Raw genomic sequence first — 23514 nt, 5'->3', positions numbered from 1 at the left:
AATAATAATAACTTCTCCCAGAGCAGCCAATGATGTACCAGTGCTGGTTATATAGGTAGGACCCGCTACAGTGGTGTTCGATACGAACTTAACTTGCTTCACAATGCTCTACGAGTTGCTTAGCCATTAGCCAGTTATTCTGTCTCATCTAGAAGACTCGTGCCAAAAGTAATAGAAGCTATTCAAGGTATATGGGTTGTAAAGCCAGATACCTTGGTTCGTATGTGTCGACAGGTTGGAGATACCGCGTGCGTTGCTTGGTATTTCTCCGGTTTAGAAGCCTTTTATTATGCTGTGCAAGTCTAGTGTCACGATGATATCACCACTGTGTATATCCATCTTTGGAGTTTCTACATTAATCTGATGTCAGCGCTGGATATCGCCGTTGTCTCCATATATGGGACTATAGGTTATCCCCATATATGGAGCTCTAAGTGATAACCTTCGCTAAGGTAAGCAGTGCATTCCATTAATCAATCAGTTTCTAATGTTGCACGCACGTGCACACACATTCCCCGTTGTACTTCTAAGGCTACCCATTTCGTTTTCTTTCTCAGATGCTAGTTACATTACATTTATGCTTGATTGATTGAAATATTTATTAACAGTTTGCAGAATTACAGTACATTTCAAGCACAAACTCAATACAAAGACTGTTAACTGTGAGTGGACGACCCAATTAAGCATTACACTTGTTTACAAGAGGGTCCACCTTGTTCAATTCATCAAAACATTTAGAGACGTACAAATAGACACTTCTATATAGTCAAAGGAATTCATCATAAAGGAGGTAAAAAGGGAAAAGAAACATATACAGTGAGGGGAAAAAAGGGTGGGGGGATTCAGATTTTACGGGGGCCAGTTTAGAATTGCAGCCGTCCGACTTTTAAAGGAGTCAAGGGATTTGCATGTCTTAATGACTGTTGGTAGGGCGTCCCACATTTTGGTGGCATAGGAGCGAAAATAATTTAGTCCCTTGTTTGTGCCGAATCTGGGTTGAACATGGTTCGTTCTGGTGTTGTGGATGTGGACTTTGTTGACATTAAGGAAGTATCTAGACAGATACATGGGTATCTTGGTGGTGTATCGAATCTTGTGGACCAGACCCATTGCAAGATGCTGTACTCTGTCGTTGACCCTAAGCCATTCCAGCCTGTCAAAGTGGGCAGGGGTGAGGTGGGTTCGGGGGGTGAGGCCAAGTAGGAGCCTGACCAGTTTGTTTTGGGAAGTCTGGAACCTAGTTTTAAGGGCCTTTGAGGTGCTGTGGTACCAGGAGGTGCATGCATAGTCAAAGAAACCTTGTACGAGGACTCCTGTTTAGGCTGTTAAGGTCTTCAAGGTGTTTTTGTTGACCAGTGAGGAGATCCTGTAAAGGAATCTTTTTCTTTGGTTGACCTTTTTGATTACGTTGGTGGCCATTTTATCACCGGAAAGATTAGCCTCCAGGATGGAACCTAGGTAGGTAATTTCATCTTTACGTGTGATAACATTGTCACCCACTCTTGTTCGTATGTTGTATTTAGATGTGTTGTGCACGGGTGTTAAGAATGTAGATTTCATGTTTATAGACAGATAAGATTTAGAAAGATTGCACTCTATTTTATATGGCAATGTATCCTGTCGTTAGTTGACTAACTATGGTTCATGCAATTTACTCTAATCTGGACTTTGTAAATAAAAGCATCGGCTAAATAACTGAATTACAAATACAAAGTTGTAAATTGTACTTTATAGCCTATTTAACTTCCTATTTTAGAAAAGGACAAGACTCACGTAAACAACGAGCTCGAGGCAGCGTGGAAGATCTTTGTTTACTTCCGGTACAGCGCGCGCATGCAACTGTCAACTGAACTCACGTTCCCAAACTTGTTGGGTGCTTCCGCCTGCTGGTCGGAGTGTGTATTACTACATGTAAGGTTATGTACTCAGTGTGTTGGCTGTTGGGTGAAGGTGAAGAAGTATCGGGAATGTAGCCTAATACCTATGTGTTGTTCTGTTGTAATATGTTGTTGTTTATTGCACACAAATTAAAAGTTGACTTCGTCTAGTCTCGGAAACCCAGATGTTTTTATTTCCAGGAGACTTCGTCTGACTTGTCATTGTTTAGCGTCTGGTTCCCATAGCAACAACTAAAGGAGGCAGAGCAACGGAGCCATGCAGGTAGAATACATTTAACTGATAAACGAACTAGTAACTATAGCCTATATGAAATCTAATCGATCAGTTCATTCGGTCAGGAGTTAATATGTAAAAACAAGAACAACTTAGTCTAATTATGCTACTCTTGTTGAGCTGTCAAAATGTTTGAGGTTATTATTAGAACTCGTTCCAAAACAAAAAGCTAAACTGAAACCAGTTCAGCAGTTATCGGTTATGCTAGCAGGCTAGTTAAGTAACATTTAGTGCATTTTATAATGGAGACATTTCTTGTATGTTTTACTTACTCAATGTTGATTCATTTGAACTAATGTATGTATGAGTAGAAATTTAGAGGGATGTTTTGTGACGTTTTTGTCCAGAACAAAGTAAGGATTGATTGATGGAATTTGGATATAGGCCTAGATGGCCTAAAGGAAGGTTTATAAAAGCAGCTTTAGGATGTCTAATAGCAGTGGTTTTCACTCTTTCCATATCATGGGCAAGGCCCATTTATTATTGGATCACCATTTGATGAGATTTAGCCTAGCAGATCCAAAATTGAAGAATATTTTGTAATCATTGGCTAAGATTTTGTCCACAATTCAATGCTGTTGGCAAACATTGATCAAAATATAATTTCTTTTACATTCTGTAATTGTGTAGACTTCTTGTAAATTAAGTAATGCAGATGTTTAACAATAATGTAACTCTTGAGAGCGTAAAATGAAACCAAATTGACCCATACTTGGTTTGATTTTACTCTCTCAACTTCTCAAGAGTTAAAGATCTATAAGGGTCCATTTGGTTACAGACGTTCCATCATTTAGCTGGGGACCACCGAACCTCCTCAAGAACCACTGGTTGAAAACCAGTGTAATAGTAATAGGCCTATTCATAAATCATTATGTTCTTGTCATTTATCAGAGAGGAGAGATGCATTCTGCTCATGTTGGCGTAGTCAGAGATTCCATGCTGAACAATCCACTGCTGATCAGGGTAAGAAGCATGCAGACTAAACTCAGTGGTGTAAAGTAACTGTGATTTGTTTTTATTTTTTTATTTTACTTTACTGTTTTGATTCTATATTCTACATCTACATTCTACATCTCTTTTTTTGTTTTTTTCCCTTTGTTTTTGTTTTTTGGGGAAATACCCTTTGTGGGGCATACCCATGCCCAACAATAATGGTACTCTGGAGTCTGGACAGACAAAATGTGTCAGTTTACAATGAAAAACATTAATTACTAGAGAATGGATGGTTTGTGTGTATCTTCTAGAACAGCAGTGTTCCCATGCTGCCAGCTTGACTTTGTTCTTTGACAAAGAGCTCAAAGTACTGGTAGACGGTGGTCACAACCAAGAGGATTCCTGTACCGGAACCAATGGCACCCACTAAGTCAGCCACCACGCATAGTGCTCCTATGCAAATGCCACCGAAGGCAGCAGCCGTGGGGATGTACCTGTTGAGCTCCTTCTCCATGTTAGACTCTCTGTGTCCCCTCAGAACCACCCGTTGTTCCTTCAGCTGCTTGGCCACATCTTTGGCAGAGGTTCCTGTCATTTCGATCCATTTAGTGGAGAGGAAGGCACAGGAACCGAGCATGAAAGCGATATAGACAACAGCATGAATTGGCTCGTACAGAATAGAGCCAAAGGACTGCAGTGGAGACAGGTAGTAGCAGAGACCACCCACTGGGTAGGCATGAGCCGTTCCACTGCTAGTGGTGTCGGACCAGGATCCCAGGAGGTTGACCAGGAAGTTGCTGCCAAGCTGCACGGAGAGCCTCTGCGAGACGAAGTAGAGGTAGGAGACCAGGGTAGACTGCAGGATGATGGGCATGCTGGAGGTGTAGAGTAGCTTGATCGGGTATGAGCAGGACTGACCGCGGTTGCGTATTGACACGAGGGGCAGTTCCACCCTGACGCGCTGGAAGAAGATGGCCGCGGCGAAGACGCAGACCGTGGCGACGATGTTCCAGATATTGGGCAGGTTCTGTCTCAGGAAAGCTTCTCTCACGGCCTGCACCTTGTCCGTGCGGGTGAGGATAAGATGGAAGAAAGCAAAGATGGCTCCCTCGACCTCGGTACCTCTGCCGCTGTTGACAGTGACGGGGCTGAGCGCCTTCCAGGCGATGGTCTCGCAGACGTTGGTTGCAATGAACAAGGAGATGCCAGAACCCAGGCCGTAGATCTGGAGCAGCTCGTCCAACAGCAACACCATCAGACTGGCAAAAAACAGCTGGAGGATGATGAGCACGCAGATTCCAAAGCCAATCGCCCGAGGATCTCCATACATGCCCCACATAACATATGAGGTGGCATGGAAAATGGTGAGGATCATTCCAAACAACTTCTGCGCTTTGTCGTTGAGGGCTTTGTCTTTGGTCTTGTCTCCAACCGGGAAGAACTGCATGAATAGGCCTGATGTCACAATGGGTGAGATGCCCAGCTCCATCAGAGTACCTCTGTTGGAAGCCATAATTACTCTCATCCAGTACAAGGGATCTGCCGAGTCTGGTGGCATAATGCCAACCAGTGGCATCTGACTGCATACTAGATAAATGACCAATGCGATAGCAGTGAACACTAGTCTTTCTTTGAACTGAACTTTCTTCAGTGGTTTCCGGATCTCTGGCAGAAAGGCACAGACCGGCTTGATGACTTGTAAAAGCGTATCTCCAATGGTGTCCATTGTCTGTTTTTTCTTGTTTCCTTGATTATGCACACAATTTAAAGCTTTTTCCCACCGTTTGCACGCTGAGCACTATCGGCTGTGACGTCCGAATGTCCAAAGTCTGCGTGTTTTGGGTGACAGGAGTCCGAAGTATAATTCTGGATGATCCTGTTGTGGAAGTCAGTTTCATAGAGGGAAGACAACTGTAGAGTCCAGTTATGTTGCTTGGATTATGCGCTATTGTTGAGACTGTGATGGCTTTTATACTCTGTCTGGCGGGGAGACTCTTGTCATCACAGTGATGTCACGCTGAGTCCATGACGTCAGACTGTTCTTGACAATGGTAAGTAACCATAGCAAAGAAATCTCCATATATGGGCATAAAAGACACATACAATGGTGGGGGGTACACATATGTTAGTGAAGTGACAAAAGGATTTAAGGACTTTTAAGATTATTTTCTAGCATTGACAGCCCAAAGTACATCCAAACAGAAAAGTCCTATCTGATTACATTAAACAATGTTAAACTCACTTTACATGTTGCTTTGCCACTCGATATGCCATTAACTTTAAGCATGCGCATATACCCTCTATTCCATTTGCTTGTCTGGGTGAGGGAGGCCCCCAGTTCAAATAATATGATTATTTTGGGGGGGTCACAGCCTGAAAACTGAAAAGGTTGAGAATCAGTTTAGAGACAGTAACTTGCAATTATGTTGTCATGCTATTTATAATTTTAGCTTATAATCATTTGAAGAGAAGAGGGATGCCTGGTGGCTCAGTTAGTGCAGACCATTATGCTCCATGTGAGTGTGAGAATCCAAGATCGCGTCCGACCCGATCTTTTCTTGCATGGATGTCTCTCCTCTCTCTCTGCCATACAGTGACCTATCTTAAACAAAGCTTGAAAATGCCAAAACAATGGAGGAGGAGGGAAGATAGGTGCGGAAGATAAACCCCCTCAAATCCACAATTTTCTCAAAATCTTCCAATCTTCACATTTGGGGCAGTTTGTGTGTGTCAAATCTGAAGTCTGGAGGGAAGAGGTCTGTGGCACGAGGGTAAATGAGCCGATATGACTGTCTGATTGTGACGTCTGCCACGCCGGCAATGTCTCCAATCTCTTTTTCAGTCTTCTTCTCAGCCGAGGCCTGGGAGGCCATGTAGATGGCGGCTGCAGCTACAGAGATGGGGCTCCTGCCGGGCACCAAGTCCAACTCCACAGCCTTCCTGGCGATGAAGGTGGCGGCCATCTGCACCTGCTTGGGCAGGCCCAGGTTGGAGCAGAAGCGTGACATGAAGTCTCCTGTGGTGATGAGGTCCACGCTGGTCTCCAGTGCGTTGAGGATGAGCTTAAAGCACCGGCCAATCTCCTTCTTGGAGATCCGGGAGACGGCACAAATCTCTTTAAATGTTCTTGGAACTCCTTCCTGTCTGCAGGCTATGTAAAGGCAGGCTGAGGCAATGGCATCATTACTCCACCCCTTCAGTCTCTTCTGTTCATAAACGTGCTTGAATAAATTATTTGTCCGGTCTATAATATTCCTTGGTAGGTTGAGGCGGTCTGCCATAGTGGTAATCTCTCTAATGGCATTCAGCATGGCCCTGTCTGAGCTGCTCATTGTGCGACGATTCTGATACTTTGAGTTGCCAAACTCGTCAAAGCTGGCTGCACCTGTTCCCTTGCTGATCATGGTGGTTAGGTCACCCCCATTGAGCAACGGGTTCTGGGCGTCTCCCACTCTGGATCGGTCTTTGGTGGCTATCTCTTTGGTGAAGGTCCGCCATTCTGCACCCACGTCGATTACACGCTCGCCCACTACGAGGCCACACTCAGGGCAGATCACGTCGCCTGCTCTGTAGTCCTCCACCAGCAGCGCATCAGGGTGGTCGGGGCACTGGACCTTTGGAAGCGCCAGAGCATCTCTGCGGCTCGTCGACGCCATGTCAGTTAGTAGTGATTTGTTTGGCAAATGGAAGACAGTCACAGAATAAAGGGAGACTCTCTCGCTGAGTCAACCATGTCCAAATATCAGTCCATGACATCAGACTGTTGACAAGGTAACCACATCACTAGGTCTGTCACAGTTATTAATCCTATACTAAAATTGGCTAATGGGGGACCGGTACAGAAATGTCCATATATGGGCATAAAGGGACACAGACAGACAGATCTAGAAATCTCCATATATGGGCATAAAAGGGACACAGACAGATCTAGAAAGCTCCATATATGGGCATAAAAGGGACACAGACAGACAGATCTAAAAATCTCCATATATGGGCATAAATGGACACAGACAGATCTAGAAAGCTCCATATATGGGCATAAAAGGGACACAGACAGACAGATCTAAAAATCCCCATATAATGGGCATAAAAGGGATGTAGAAATCTCCATGTATGGGCATAAAAAGACACCTACAATGATGGGGGGTATCCATATGACAGTGAAGTGACAATTTAAGGACTTTTAAGATTTTAATACATAAAGAAGATGAAACAAAAAATTTAAATAACATTTCTGCAGCAAAAGTAGGCTACTCAACAAATAATACTATAAAAACTGTCAAACAATGGCCAAATTGTCAAATAATATAATAAAGAGGCAAACATTTTGACAATACAACCTCACACCGCTTTGCAGCACGAGGCATTGTGAGCTTGTAGATCTGCTCTTTTCACAATCTTTATCTGTGGGAACTGCCGCAAACTCAACTCCTACAATTCCAATTGCTTGTCAGGGTGGGAGGTCCCCAGTTCAAATATGAGTATTTTGGGGGGTCACACCCTGAAAAGGTTGAGAACCATTGCTCTAGTCTAGTCAGTGTATTTGATGTATGACAGCTTTTTATCCACTAGATGGCAGTGTGAAACTGTTGAACGGTGTTGGACCCATGCATGAAACTTTGTAAAACTGTGTTAGTAACAGTTACAACCATAGGGTTACACCACATTTTAGACCACGTGTGTTAAACAATTGTTTGTTTGTTCTTATTGCACTCTACAGTAATCCCATCCATGGGGTTAATATCTGCTCTGTTGTGTCTTGGCTGTCTAAATGCTCATTCATAGTCTGGATTTTCGTTGGTAAGGTGACCACCGAACTACAACATAACGTCACTAGCCGCAGTGAAGAGCAAACCACCGCCCCAGCCCTTCTCTCTGTTTTTACTCACCACCGCTCAACGTTATTTCAGCTCCAGTGGTCACCTCACCAAAAGTCCTTGATGTTGTGTTAAACACAACATACAGGGGACATGTACTGTAAAAGAGATATCACACCAACACACACAATCAATATCCATTAATAATACACACAACTCCAAAGACTGTCACATAAAAGACTTACAGTATAATTAACATGGAAACGTAAGATGTCGTTGTCTCCGTCTGCAGCCATCCCTGGGTCAGAGTCAGTCCAGAGGTCTGGTCTGTCCTGATACAGGATTCACCTATGGAATCAGAACCGTTGGATCTGATGGAGGAGTGGCACAGGGTAAGGATGGATGGATGGAACACACACACACACACACACAGTTAGACGTAGTTGTTAATTTCAGTTTTCTTGACACAAACACATAGCATCAGCACTAGATTGGAGAAGTAACACACCTCTCTCTCTCTCTCTCTCTCTTTCTCTCCCCCCCAGCTATCTCTAGTTGGAAGGTTCATTCAGATGGCGGCGGTAGTGTGGCTGAAGGCGAGACAGACTGGGTGAGGTTGAACAGGGAAGCTGTGATGTCGGGTGTGGCGACAACCAGAGAGCTGTCCGTGTACCGAGCGCAGCGACTCTCCCAGGGCAGCGCTCCGTCCACCTGCCCCCAGCCCCGCCGACACAGGAGCGGCCAAGGGAATGCCGACGGCCGCGGTGGGACCTCTGACAGGATATATGGCACTGTAACACGGTCAGTATATAGTACAATGGGCCACAACACGGCATGGCACACCGAACGGCAGTGGCTCAGGGGTAGAGAGGCCGGATGGGAGAACCGTGAGGTTTCCAGTTCCAGTGTCCAGTGTCCTTGAGCAAGACTCTGAACCCCTAATTTCTTCCGATGTGCAGGTTGGTGCCTTGCATTATCCTCCGCCATCGGTGTATGAATGTGTGTGTGAATGGGTGAATGCAATGCACAATCTATGTAAAGTAAAGCACTTTAGATAAAAATGCTATATACAGTAAATGCACCATTTACACCATGGCTAAATAACGCTACAGCAACACAACACAGTGACACAGCATGCGATGCCAATCCACAACACAGTGACGCACCACGTGACAACACTGTGGTGACACAACACTGCAACACAGCACACGGACACACAAATGCCAGTCGTGTTGTTTGTATGTTTATCTTTCTCTCTTTGTCTATCTCTCTGTCCGTCAGGGCGTCATCTCCTATCTCAGACTTGATATCTCATCAGTATGCTGAACGTTGGCTGGAGGAACAGCGAAAAAGAAGCAACACACAAAGTCTACAGAACAAACACAAGGTAGGACTACAAATAAAAGAAGCAACACACAAAGTCTACAGAACAAACACAAGGTAGGACGAGTAAGACGCGCGAACGCGGGAAGCGAACGCACTCAGCTCCATATATGGGCACAAAAGGGGCCAGGTCCACAACAAACAAATCACTGGCCCCTTTTGTGCCCATATATGGAGCTGAGTGGACCTGGCCCTTTTTGTGCCCATATATGGAGCTGAGTGATTGCTGATGCAACACACTACATATTTGGATAGCGGGACAGACACACGCACAGACATGATCTGCTAGGTCTCATAGTAAGTGCTCACTGCGTTCGCAACTACAAATAAAAGAAGCAACACACAAAGTCTACAGAACAAACACAAGGTAGGACTACAAATAAAAGAAGCAACACACACATTTGGGCTAATATCTGCACCACCTCAGGGCCCTTACCCCGGCCTTACCCCAAACTTATTTGCCATGTTTTACTATTTTGAAAACCCCTTTAAAATAGTTCAAATAGCCGATCTACAATCTCACAACGTGCCGATGTAGCTCGGCTTGAACTATTTATATAACGTTTTTCAAAATAGTAAAAATCACACCCGTGTGAAGTGAAGGGCTCTCTAATCATCGCACATCATCATCAAGAATGGCGGTCCGTTATTGGCCAAGGGTTCCCACAGACACCATCGCGCCTTGTGACACGCTCTATAATTATGTGGCCGGAGGCCCCGCCTGGCCTTACTAATTAGCACACATTTTACGCCCTACTCTGCCTGAAAACTTTAACACAATTCCCTGTTATGCCCATATATGGAGATCTCTGATGTCATCAAAATTAAGCCCAATTATGGGAATGTCAATATATGGCCATATTGTGACAGTCTCATGATAACCACTGTGGTTGCCTTGACGCAAGTCGCAAATGAACAAAGTTGATACAACACATGGATCTCCATATGTGGAGCTGACTATCATCACCTGGATCTCCATATATGAAGATCACGACACTGACCTCATCAAACCCTGGATAGCCACACATGGTTTGACATACTAGATCTGCATATATGGATCCGGATTAATAGTTGAACTCCTGCTTGGCTGCTTCTCAACTGTGCCATATCAAGCTCTGTTGTTTCAGCCCTCAGGGTGACTTATTGGTCTGTGTCTGTGTCTGTGTCTGTGTGTGTGTGTGTGTGTGTGTGTGTGTGTGTGTGTAGTCTAAACTAGGTCACATTTCAGAGACAAGGACCAGTCTGCTGAGGAAGAGTAGACCTCTGCCACACACACCCACACTGTGGAAGATGCCACAATTCTCACAGGTATATATATTGTCGCACTTTGACCCAAGACCCGCAGGCTGGTATATTCAGAAGTGAGTTCACAGGGAAAGGTGAATAGGAGGTGAGAATTCGTCAGGGCGAAATCTATAAATCAAAGTCTCTATCTCTCTTCTTCTTCAGGGGCCGGAGGGTCTGGGCGGTGAACATGGAGATTAGTTATTAACATAGGTTTTTCTTCCTTTTGGGATTCTTGGGGCCGGTGGCCAGCTTAATTCCAGCAGGATAAACCCTACGGAAGTACCGTTGTAGCTGCCCCTCGATTGATGAAAGAATGACAAGTTTGGGTGGTCTCGACGGGTGTGTTTATTGTTCCAACACCGTGAAAACTATAAGGATATAGAATAAATACAGTTACAATCGATAATCTCATAGTTTCACTACTAAAATCTGTGCATTAAACTTGTCACTTCAGCAGTACAATCAACAATAAAAATGGTTAATTTATGGTCAATTATAAATACCGTGATACAAAACTCAAGTCATTTCAATTATAAGACAAGGAAAATGCACAATAACCAAAAAGTACCACAACCAAACGAAAACCAAACAAATACAATCATGAATGATACTCCAAATGGAAACTAGACAAATAAATAATCATGTATACCTCACTCCGCGTATCGAGGGTGCTAAAGGGCTGCATAACCAACTTGAACCAACAGTCACCGAACCAACAGTCACCGATGGTCACATTTACATATAGGACAGGCACTGTAGACAATAGACAACTTCAGTCACTAAAAGTTCACTACAACTGCAAATGTCACAGGCTTTAACACTGCTTAATCAATAAGAGTACAAACATAATAAGAGTCACATAAACATTTCATACCGTGTGGTCTGGTGCAAACACACACACACACACACACACACTGGTGCTCTCTCCCTCTGCTCACTCTGGAGTCTGGCTGTGTGAAATGAGTATTGGTCTGAGGTGAGTGAAGCTAACAGGCTTCAGCTATATATGGACAGGTAACAGGAGGTGTCAAAGTAAAAGTATGCCAAATTACAGGAAGTATCCAAACAAACAACAAAATAAGACAAACAATAAATAAAGAATAAACAGACTTCAAACTAAAGAAATTATTGCAGAACCAACTGTCACTAGCAGTTACAACCGTCATATATCGTTCAAGGGCAGAGCGGGGAGGGGGGGGATTCCTATCCACGGTGTCATCACCGTTTTAACCTTCCTTGTCCTTTAATTACCGGTACTCGGTCTCGAGACCGTGTCGAGCCAGGAGAATGCCTGTGGGAGGGCGAGAGAGTCATAATTACACAATACAGTCACAATACATGGCATTATTTAGAGAGGGAATAGTATGTGAGATCTCTTGCCACCAGACGCCTATATACGTGCACACACAGAGAGAGCCAATCATAGTTTAATGTAGCCTAATTTTAAATGGTTTTAAGGTAGCCTACCATAAACCGCAGTGTGAACATTGTGAGATTAATCTCATAATGTTCACATTCAGGATTCAGTTTCTTTTGATATAATTTCTTTGCCGTCTCATATCTCAAAGTAATGCGTATTGCTTGCACCTCGTCATAGCTACCTATACTATACGTTTTTCATTCACTTATAGAACAATTTATTTATCATCTATACAGTTCATAAACAGAAACTATAGACTGTTTAAAGACTTAATCCAAAAACAAAATAAGCGTTAAGCGTTTTCCTCTCCATAAAAACCCTTTATAAAGAAACAGCTTATCATGGCTTAACGTACTGAAACTCTGACCCGAGAACACACGCTTTCTCTAGCTCGTCTTTACTGGTCATAAACACTGTCTTCTGAGTGGTGTGTGTGTGTGTGTGTGTGTGTGTGTGTGTGTGTGTGGGTGCGTGTGTGTGTGTGTGTGTGTGTGTCAACATAGCGCTATAGCCTCATGAAACATTTATCAGTTCATTATCTCAGCGAGGTATGCTCTCCTCTTCTTCTCTCCTCCTTTCATGTGCTCATCATTTTGTTTGTTTATCTTGTCATCTCTCCCTCTCATCCTTGTTTCTCCTCGTCCTGAAACACAACAAACGCAGAGTAGAGTCCAGCAGCAGCAGCACGCCGTGCACGCTTCCTGCCCGCTCCAAGAACTCTCTTCTATCCCGTCGCTCTGTGTGTGTTTCTGTTTGTCTGTCCCGATGTCTCAGATGTGTACTGCATGTTCTCGGAGCTGTCAGCAGTAATCTCTCAAGATTTAGAGATTATTCTGCAATAATTCCTTTTTTTAAGGGTTACCAGTTTGAGTCTGTATAGTAACATCTTGTCTACCACCATACTGGGAATCTGAACAGCTTCCAGATCAGTTCACACAAATAATATACATTATACTGTCTGTTGGACAGGGAGGGACAGACAGACAGACAAACAGACTTCTGTTGAAAGATCAAAACGATCAGGAGGGAAGAGGGACATTAATTTCTTGTTCCCCTCATGATATCTCCATCTCCCTCCATCTCCCCCTCTCTCTCCGTCCTCCAGGTTGCACCAGCATTGAGCACCTTCAGGAATAAAGACATTCATCTCAGATCATCTACCGGAGAGGAACAAACCTAAATGAGGAGAGATAATCACACGAGTCCGTTGTGTTCTTTGTCTGTTAGGTGCAGCATCATTCATAGCTTGCACACAAATGTGCCTCATCAGACACAGACATGCTTGACAACCAGTTTCTTTGCCTTCTACTGTTTTTCTATATAATGTTGTCTCCTCAACTCAATAAAAACAGACCTGCACTACAACTGGAGTCAAAAACACATTTACATTCTTTCAGACAGTACTTATACCTACTATCAGTCTGTCAAAAAAGGAATTGAAGAAATCCCATAAAGGTATAGCAGCACATCCGAAACTTCAAATAAATGGAGACAAAGTACTCACATTTCCACCTTTTATTGGCAATGCTCTGATGAAGGGTCATATAGCCGAAACGCACATGCCTTCGTTTATTGGTGTGTGCCAATAAAAAGTTGAAATGTGAGTACTTTGTCCTCCTTTATTAGAAGTTTTGGATGTGCTGCCTTTTGAGGATTCTTTTAAATTCTTACTTTTGATACTGGATTCTGGGTCTAGCACTCCACTGAGAAAACCCATTTCTGATGCACAACCTCCTTTTCTTATTCAGTAGCCCAGTGATACTCAACCTCAGGCCCGCGGGCCACATCAGGCCCGCGGGACCATTATGACTGGCCCACCAATGAAAATCTAAAAAAAAATCTGGAAAATGAAATAAAAATAAATAAATCTGAATGAAGTTATCTTTAATTACATTATTATAAGTAATACTATTAGAGTTGTACTATTACTCGAACGAAAATAAAAGCTTGGGGGGGAGATGCAATGCAAATGAAAGACATATACTGTGTATCCCTATTCCCTGACATAATTTTATAGCTAAACGGACAGAATTCTATTTTATTTGAATGATGAAACCCAGCTGCCATTAATAGATGGAAATGGAAATTGCGGGAAATTGGGCAGGCAGGCAGACAGCTACTCATAGACAGACAGACAGCTACTCATGGACAATTGGACAGGCAGGAAGGCAGACAGCTACTCATAGACAGGCAGACAGACAGCTACTCATGGACAATTAGGCAGGCAGGCAGACAGCTACTCATAGACAGGCAGACAGACAGCTATACTCTTGGACAATTAGGCAGGCAGGCAGACAGCTACTCAGACAGGCAGACAGACAGCTACTCATGGACAATTGGACAGGCAGGCAGGCAGACAGACAGCTACACATGTTATGTTATTATGTTATTATAACAGCTACTCATGTTATGTGCAATAATTTGTGCAGTTATGGAAACAGCTCTTTGTGTTTATGCAAGAAAATGTAACACATTTATTTATTTACATATTGTGTGCATGCACATTGTACTTTGATACATTTTGCGAAAATAAAGCAATTGAAAGAGAGAAGTTATCAAGTATCATTAATGTCGTAATTTTATCTACTGGCCCCTTGCCATTTTTGTAATGTGGCCCACAGGTAAATCTATTTGAGTATCTATTTGCAGTAGCCTACTGTCTGTCTGTAATACATTTGTAGTTAATTTTAATTATAGATTCATTTGCATTAAATATTACAAACGTTTGTTGCTAAAACAAGACAATCGAAAATGAAAACAACAAAATTAACAATTGATGTATTAAAATAACTAATCAGAATGCATACTCGGATGCCGTTTATATTTTAAATAATGTAATTCGTGTGGATGTCCTCAGTTTGACCAGCTGGTGTTGTTGAAATAAACAGCTGCTACAACACACTCCATTTTCAATATCAGGATATAAAGTTAAGTTCATTGTCAATTTGTCAGGAAATAGTTTGTCAAAGAGGAGTAGAGACACTATTCTGTGAGAACAGAGACAAATGTAGCCTACTGAGTGACAGAGTCCAAACTAGTGTAAAACAAACATGTGTCAGACAGTCAGTATACAGTAATTATTGTGAGCATGTCTTGTGTGTGTGCGTGCGTGTGTACACGCGTGCGTGTTTCACGTGGTGTTTCCTCAAGATGCGCGAGACCGTCTCTGTCCATGGTGCTGAAAACAGCTTGCGACTTCGCCGGATCAATGGATTATGTTTTCGTTGATGATATGTGGTAATATTAATAGTAGCAGGCTAATAATTATTATTAAACCTATCTGGATGCATTGATATTAGCTAAATAAAAAATAACCCTTTTCTTATATGTAGCTTAAACATTTGTTTTGTTTCAGAAGTTTTTTTTTCCGAATTCAGAAACAAAACCTAATTTGGGAACTTTCATAACATTTCATCAGTGCGTTTTTCCTTTTGTCGTTTTCATGATAAGGGTTCCAAAGATTAGTTTCGCATTTTGGAGGAGATTTTAACTTTTGGGACTCTGTATATGTTAGATTAAAAACTAACAAAAAACATTCGTATTTGAGCGGTATTCCTCATGGTCGGTCCATCCATGGAGGTCTCCCGGTTTGGTATCGACACTCTCCTGTCCCGCCGTCCGGCGAGCCCGCTCCCCTCGCGGGGACACTCCGCCGGGAAGAACCGCTCCCACGCGGAGCTCTGCAGCCCGCGGTCAGACACATCAGACAGCAGCAGCGGCTGCTCGTCGCCTCCTTCCCCGCGGAGAGACGCCGTTCTCCGGCTGGTCCAACAGCAGCAGCCCCGGGCCCTGCATGCCCCGTCCTTTCTGATCCGGGATATCCTAGCGGACTGTCGGCCTCTGGTGGCCTGCTGCGGGCCATATTCTGACCCGGGACAAGCCGAATCAGAGCCGTACCGGTCCAGACTGACGGAGGATTACATGGAGAGAAACGACACCAGCTCTTCTTCTGACACAGAGTCCAGAGGTAAAAGTCTCTATCTGGATTTGTTTCTATGATTAAATCACAGTTGCATGTTACCTGATTTAAAATGAAGGAATAAATAGGCAAAATAGATGGATATGTTCCATAAAAAAATGTAAAAGGTCACTTATTAAAAATTTTGAGAATCCAAAATGGAATGTAAAGTTAAACAAAATAATTCATAATAATATTAATAATAATAGTAACATTTGATTGATAAGCTATAAAACAAGTTCTGCGGTGTTTCATTCAATCCTCATACAGCTCAATAATCCATAATCAGTTTCCTGCATGGTATGGGAGGTGAGCGGGGCAGTGGCACGCGGTGACTGCGGTGCTACAACAATTAAAATGTTTCGTTAATCATACGTGAATTATTAATGAGATAAAGCAGGGGCCAGTCAACTACACCGAAAGAAAACATCAACCACATGACAATGTCAGTATATATCAAGTCCTACAAAGTAGGCTATATTATATAACATTAATTTATGTTATATAATTGTAATTTATTGTATATACAGTATGCATGCAAATAAAAAATAGTATGAATATAATGCCATTAAAATGTGTATATTGTGTAATACTTATAATATAAATAGTTAAATTAGGCTATACATTTATATATAAAAATGATATGTGTGATATAGGCCTACACCTGTGTAAATGGAAACAGTTTCCAACATAGAAAAATGTACATGTTATTATTCTGTCTGTCTGTCTGTCTGTCTGTCTGTGTCATGTGATTTGAACTAATTTTTCTGGTTTGATAAATCAGTTTAGATGCTGGTTTGATCTCAGAACTGTCTCGTTAACGAGTCCCTGATGACTCAATTAATCACATTAACAAGTCTGGTGGCAAAGAAGATCACACACTCACACACACACACACACACACACACACACACACACACACACACACACACACACACACACACACACACACAAACACGCGCACGCACGCACACGTTGGAATATAAACTTTAATGACCCCCTGACCTTTCTGAATGGAAATATAATATAAGCACCTATTGTTTGCCTCATATGACAAAATTAAATACAGCATTCATAACCTCAAGAGGAGAGACATAATATTCATACTTTGAATCCCAGCAGCATCCATATTATTCTGTGGGAACCTCTTGGCCAAAAATAGCAGATCTACAAGCTCACAATGCTTCGCCTTGCGGCGGAATGTGAGCTTGTAGATCAGCTATTTTTGTTGTGTAGGCCAGTGGTTTGCAAACCTTTCAGGTCGAGACGAGACCCAAAAGAGAGTTTAGACGTTTGGGGACCCAAACTATAGTTAAAATAGCAGTTCTACAAGCGCAAAAATAAATACAATGTATTTTTAAAATGTATAGTCAATTGAAGGAAGTCCCCTTACACCCGTATACAAATTGCATCCTGCACATAATTCTACATTCATTAAAACTCAGAACTCTGACATGGGAAGGTGTCTGGGAGAGAGCTTCATGGATTTCAAAAGAGGGGGGGGGGGGTGGAGGTTATATTAATGGACTATCAAAATCGTCTGGAAATATTTTATTTTGATGTGGTGTGAGTCATAATAAACATATTGTTGACATGTCACATCAAGGCACATATCTAGAAAATAAAAACGTGGTTCAAGACTTCAAGTGATTAAATAAAGACAGTTCATAACGCAATGGATCTGTTTATTTACCTGATGATGATGATGTGTTTTTGCTCCAGTCAGAGATGAAGATCAGGGTGCGGGTTCGAGGATAAAGAAGCCTCGCAAGGCTCGGACGGCGTTCACAGACCACCAGCTGGCACAGCTGGAAAGGAGCTTTGAGCGGCAGAAGTACCTGTCTGTGCAGGACCGCATGGAGCTGGCGGCTTCGCTGAACCTCTCCGACACACAGGTCAAAACCTGGTACCAGAACCGCAGGTAAACTATACTGAACCTCACTGACACACATGGTCAAAACCTGGTACCAGAACCGCAGGTAACTACTGAACCTATCCGCCACACATGGTCAAAACCTGGTACCAGAACAGCAGGTAACTACTGAACCTATCCGCCACACATGGTCAAAACCTGGTACCAGAACCGCAGGTAAACTATACTGAACCTCACTGACACACAGGTCAAAACCTGGTACCAGAACCGCAGGTAAACTATACTGAACCTCACTGACACACATGGTCAAAACCTGGTACCAGAACCGCAGGTAACTACTGAACCTATCCGCCACACAGGTCAAAACCTGGTACCAGAACTGTAGGTAACTACTGAACCTATCTGCCACACATGGTCAAAACCTGGTACCAGAACAGCAGGTAACTACTGAACCTATCCGCCACACATGGTCAAAACCTGGTACCAGAACAGCAGGTAACTACTGAACCTATCCGCCACACATGGTCAAAACCTGGTACCAGAACCGCAAGTAACTACTGAACCTATCCGCCACACATGGTCAAACCTGGTACCAGAACCACAGGTAACTACGGAACCTATCCGACACACATGGGTCAAAACCTGGTATACCAGATACCAGAACCACAGGTAAACTATACTGAACCTCACTGACACACATGGTCAAAACCTGGTACCAGAACCACAGATAAACTATACTGAACCTCACTGACACACATGGTCAAAACCTGGTATACCAGATACCAGAACCACAGGTTTCAGTTGATCATTACGATTAGGCGATTAAGAAATAATTGTGACAGGCTCAGGGATAACCGCGGCCATGGCCTTCATGACCTCCATGAAATTCCTGCCCTTGTCATAATACAATCGATATTATTTTCTCAAAAAATCATCACGACACTGTATTTAAACGTGTCCATATTTGCCCGGTGCGTGCTACCATCGTTCCAAGACTCCCTCCATCCATTGCTCCACCTCTCCATTACTCCATCTCTGCCATTTGTATCATAATGTAGAAAATTACGCGCGATACATTTGCGCATGAATAATGGAGCATGTGGTGCACGACGATCAATAATTCATGGCACGTGCTGTAATTACATGACCGACTCTTAATGATCAATAATTTAACCCCTATCATAATGATCAATAATTTAATGTGGTCAGCTGTCAGAAGCTCCATAAACAAATAAAAAGCTTTTAGCGTTGAACATATTACAAAGACAACACGTTCTTTTTTTTTTAATAGATTTCACTCAGTGCATATTTTGTCCTGAAGGCTAGGGGCACAACTAGTTGTGTAGCCGTTTATTATTATGTCTATTTTTATTATTTAAGTTGCTGTCATACTGATTGTTAAAGCGCTTTAAGGCAAAACATGAATAAATAACTGCACCGTAAAATTAAGCTTTGCAAATTGATTTCTGTACTGAAATGAAAGGAATCAAACAAACCATAACTAAAACACAACTAATGACAAACCAACTTAACCCATAATTTAAAAGGAAGCTATACTAACTGGGTCTGTTTTTATTTATGTATTTGACTATTTGTCCAACCTGCCCAGGACCAAATGGAAGCGTCAGACGGCCGTGGGTCTGGAGCTGTTGGCAGAGGCGGGGAGTTACTCTGCCCTGCAGAGGATGTTCACATCCCAGCCGTATTTCTACCCTCACCACCCTTCTGCTTTCCCCGGCGTGGACCCTGCAAGCTCTGGACTTTACCTTTACCAGGGCCCTTCGGCTTCACAGCCCACCCAAAGGTCCCTGATTCCTCGTGTACTGGTCCACGGCGAGACCGGGATGCATGGTTCGATACCCTGGGAGGTCCATCCTAGACCCGGGAAATTAACAAACGGACATTAGTTAACAGAAGGAATGTAGGACTTGAAGTGATTATAATTTTTTTGGACATGAACAGAACAGCTCATCACAAGTGATGCGCCATTCCAAACATTTTCAAAATCTGTGTAGAAAGAGCCTAAACATGATGTTTACATGGTCTTAAAGGGTTACTTACGTTTTTGAGTACATTTTGGGGTATATTTCAGAATCTGTGTTGGTATGTTACGTAGACACTGCTGGAGTTACAGTTCCTTCGTTCTTACATAGACAGCACCACACAGCACCATAGAAAGTCTGTGAGTAGATATACTGTATATTCAACTGAATAAAACAGTGAAATATTTAGTACTAAACCACAGCCTGTAGTTCTGTATGTTTGAACTGTGGAAGAGGCCTTCAGGTTTTAGTTTTAGTACAACTGCAGATTGCCTCGTCTACCTCGGTAAAGTCCATGGTCGTATGTTTTGTTAAAATACTCAAATCATTGTGTAGAATTTGAGAACACCACAACACCACTCTTCTTGTCAGTCAACTCAATTGTATATTAATGATGTTATCAGGTTCTCTATCTGATATTGTACTCCTCACTATTGTAATGAAACAGAGCATGATTCGATTGGTAGACTTGTCTCAACTTTAAAGGAATCATACATCGCTATCCACGAAGGAGAGAAGCCATATTATTGTTCTGAATTACCACCTTGACACCTGCCAATCAAATGTAATAGACTCAAAGCAAGGTCTATCCTGTGTGTGCAGTGTGCACGTGTGTGTGTGTGTGTGTGTGTGTGCATGGGGCGCGTGTATATTGTTATGCGATATCATGATTTCAGAATTTGCTATTAAAAGACAAGTCATGGTGTCATATACCAAGTATTACTTTTTATCTATATCTTTACATTATTACTTTAGGACTGAAACTACAGTATATGGACCGTTAGAACAATAGAAATATCATCGGCCAGATATGCATTAAAGCTGGGATGAAAGAAAGGAGTTGATCAGCCAAATGTGTTATGATTCCGTTCAGCGTGTTTAACACTTTTGACTACATGGGAAAAGACAAGGCCTATGTGATGTTTGGCATCCCCCGAGGGGGGGCTTGACCCCCAGCTCAGGAAGCACTACGGGGCATATCAGTCATTCATTGTTTCATTTATCGGCCTGTTATGATTAGGTTGCATATTTCATGAAAATTATTCACGGTTAGTGATTCCTTTCTTATGAGAAGTAGATATCTGGAGGAGACGGTAGAACGGACAGCTGAGAGACAATAATGTAGAAGAGACAGGCAGTGGGACAGCTGCGAGAGAGACAGAAGGACAGACACAGACCATATAATAAGACATCGGTGCAACCAGAGGGACATTACTATTCCACGATTCCATTCCTGTCGTTTAAAAGAAAAACACAAAAGGTGGTTGCACACTGGAAAACCGATGAGAAACGCAGCTAAAAATCTGAAAAAACACGCTCTGTGTGCAGGGACCTTATCGCCCTTAATCTACAATGTCACTCTAAGTGCGGACATTTTGCCCATAAAAATAAACTGTGGACATAAAGCGGTGGACAATGGGAACAACACTTAATTGTCAACCATCGCATTACCAAAAAGATTAGATGATAAAATATGAAACATTATTTATTTATCACATAAAATATTAACGCGGTTAAAAGGAGAGATTATACATTAGAATGAGCAAATGTTCACTATCCATCTCCTTAAGTGGAGGGGGGGGGGCAGAGAGGGGAGGAGGGTAGAGGAGAGGGGATGTTTTGAGTGGAGGACGTCAGTTCTTAAAACAGCCTCTAAAACTGATTCTAAAGAATACATGTCTGTTTTCCAAAAACAAACACATCTCTGTGAATTCAAGGGTGTGTAATTGTTAGAAAATAAGTAATTTTTTGGTGTAAACTACTAATTTAAAGTCCAGGGGCTGGATAGCATTGCTAATGTTGTTTGTCATGGAGGGCTCCAGACAAATCCTTTTCACTACAGAACCGCCCCCACCGTAAACGTAATGTAAAACCGTCCCAAAAATCTAAATGTTATACGTTCCTTCTTCACATTGGTTTTGTTGTCAGTTATTGCCATAGCATAAATAAGAATTGAATGCACAGAATATCAATACGAAGCAACTGAAAAACATGTTATTTCAATGGTAGTGGATGGAGAGAAAGGATTTTTGTCCAACCAAGAGGGGCACAAACACGGGCGGGACTTGACAAAGGGTGAATTGGGCCAAAAGGAAGGCCGCAAAGGCGCAAACCTACTGTAGCTGGTCACTCCTTTTATGGCCGCCTCTTAAAAGGGGCATTACTACAAATGTGTCAGCTGTATGAACAAAAATGCTTTTGACATGCATCACTAAGACATTCAATCGTCAACAATATCTAGGCTACTAAGTTTTACATTCTTTTAATGACTTTAATTTTGTTTTCTTGTAGACTCTACAAGAAAACAATGCAGTGTAGAATAATGTTTTCCGGGGTGACTCTCACACAAACATTGTTCTTGTAAAGCAGTGGTCAGTTTACAGTGACATGAAAGGTGGTTGCACACTGGACACGTTTTTCGGAAAACCGATGGAGAAACGCAGCTAAAAATCTGAAAAACACGCTCTGTGTGCAGGGACCATTCATACTCCAGTTTTAGGTGATAAGGTGAGCACCAAAAACTACAACAATGATGATGATCACGCCACGGTGGTAAGCGACTCACCGCTCACCCAAACACATCTCCTGCTTTTTACTAACCACTGATTCATTGGTCACCTTATCACCTAATACTCTCTAGCTACAATGCCATTTTCCTTCGCATAATTCATATATATATATATATATATATAAATAATCAATCCCACAGGGGATTCACCCAGCTCAGCGCTGCCCACAGAGAAGCATGAAGGTGGGTCCTAGGCAGGCTCACTAACCATTCAGCTATATGGCCACGGTGGCCACCCCGAATGTCCTTGTTTAACACAGGCAAGACAATGCACCGTTTGCCAGGGACAGTGATATACACAGCATTGACGGTCGGCTCAGACAGTTGACACTTTTCAAGTTCACTCGTTCACTGCAGGATTTCCGTTCGTCGTCATAAATGTTATTATCCTGACCCAGGGACGATGGTTAGTATCAAGCTTTGCTATTAGTCTTCAATGGCCGGCGGCCAGAGGGGTTTATTCTTATTGTTGTATTATACCATGGTCATGAAGAATACTTAAAGCCGATTGGTCAAAGGGTGTGTAATATTTTTTCAGATATACCGGTACATCTTTGAAGAAACAGACCGATTGCCATTGTAAATTCATGCGCATAATAAAGAAAACATGATTTTCAGAGTAATGCTCAACCTTTTGGGAAACAAAACGTGTTATTAGTTTGTGGGTAAAAGACATGACTTTTTCCAGCTGACTTCTCTCGACTTTCTGGAGTAGAGCACATTTTCTCAAAATATGAATAAACACTAAATTGTTGCCAATGGTAAACACATCTCTGAGCCTTGTTGAACAGCTTATTGTGATTTCATAAGGAAACTAGTGTTTCCTTATGAAATGTCCCTTATTCTTATTCTGATGGGCAATACAGGCTAAATGAAATCACAATATGACCAAATAACACGTTATCAACAGTATAGATAGTGAGGATATCATCTTGTAAAGAAATATCCAATTGAAAATAAACCAATCTGCAAGCTCATAAAGCTTGTGTTGTGTGCTTGTAGATCGGCAGAAAAGATAAATAAAGTAGAATAATAAAATACTGTAGCTTAAAGGACCACT

General features: G+C 42.4%; 4 protein-coding genes across 4 annotated transcripts; 2 read left to right on the top strand and 2 right to left on the bottom strand.

The window, feature by feature from the left end:
• The first annotated feature begins 2053 nt into the window (after positions 1-2053).
• cfap77 (cilia and flagella associated protein 77) lies at positions 2054-13277 on the top strand. The gene is made up of 7 exons (XM_080765204.1): positions 2054-2160; positions 3064-3135; positions 8215-8314; positions 8468-8723; positions 9204-9309; positions 10512-10613; positions 13118-13277. The coding sequence occupies exons 1-7, from the start codon at positions 2155-2157 to the stop codon at positions 13190-13192; spliced, it is 717 nt and encodes a 238-aa protein (XP_080621330.1). The 5' UTR covers positions 2054-2154; the 3' UTR covers positions 13193-13277.
• On the bottom strand, positions 3413-4663 carry LOC308317228 (protein transport protein Sec61 subunit alpha-like 1; the record flags this gene model as incomplete). Its single annotated transcript, XM_080766084.1, has 1 exon — positions 3413-4663. One exon carries the CDS (start codon positions 4661-4663, stop codon positions 3413-3415), a length of 1251 nt encoding a protein of 416 aa, XP_080622210.1.
• On the bottom strand, positions 5811-6761 carry LOC308317774 (transcription initiation factor IIB-like; the record flags this gene model as incomplete). Its single annotated transcript, XM_080767053.1, has 1 exon — positions 5811-6761. The coding sequence occupies one exon, from the start codon at positions 6759-6761 to the stop codon at positions 5811-5813; it is 951 nt and encodes a 316-aa protein (XP_080623179.1).
• A 2293-nt stretch (positions 13278-15570) lies between the features above and the next one.
• Positions 15571-20835, top strand: barhl1a (BarH-like homeobox 1a; the record flags this gene model as incomplete). Its single annotated transcript, XM_080765781.1, has 4 exons — positions 15571-15979; positions 17693-17891; positions 19453-19647; positions 20760-20835. 4 exons carry the CDS (start codon positions 15571-15573, stop codon positions 20833-20835), a joined length of 879 nt encoding a protein of 292 aa, XP_080621907.1.
• Positions 20836-23514: the final 2679 nt, after the last annotated feature.

This window comes from Protomyctophum bolini (assembly GCF_963924005.1).
Source record: "Protomyctophum bolini genome assembly, chromosome: 6".
Classification (NCBI taxonomy): domain Eukaryota; kingdom Metazoa; phylum Chordata; class Actinopteri; order Myctophiformes; family Myctophidae; genus Protomyctophum; species Protomyctophum bolini.
This window is presented reverse-complemented; position numbering and strand designations above follow the sequence as displayed.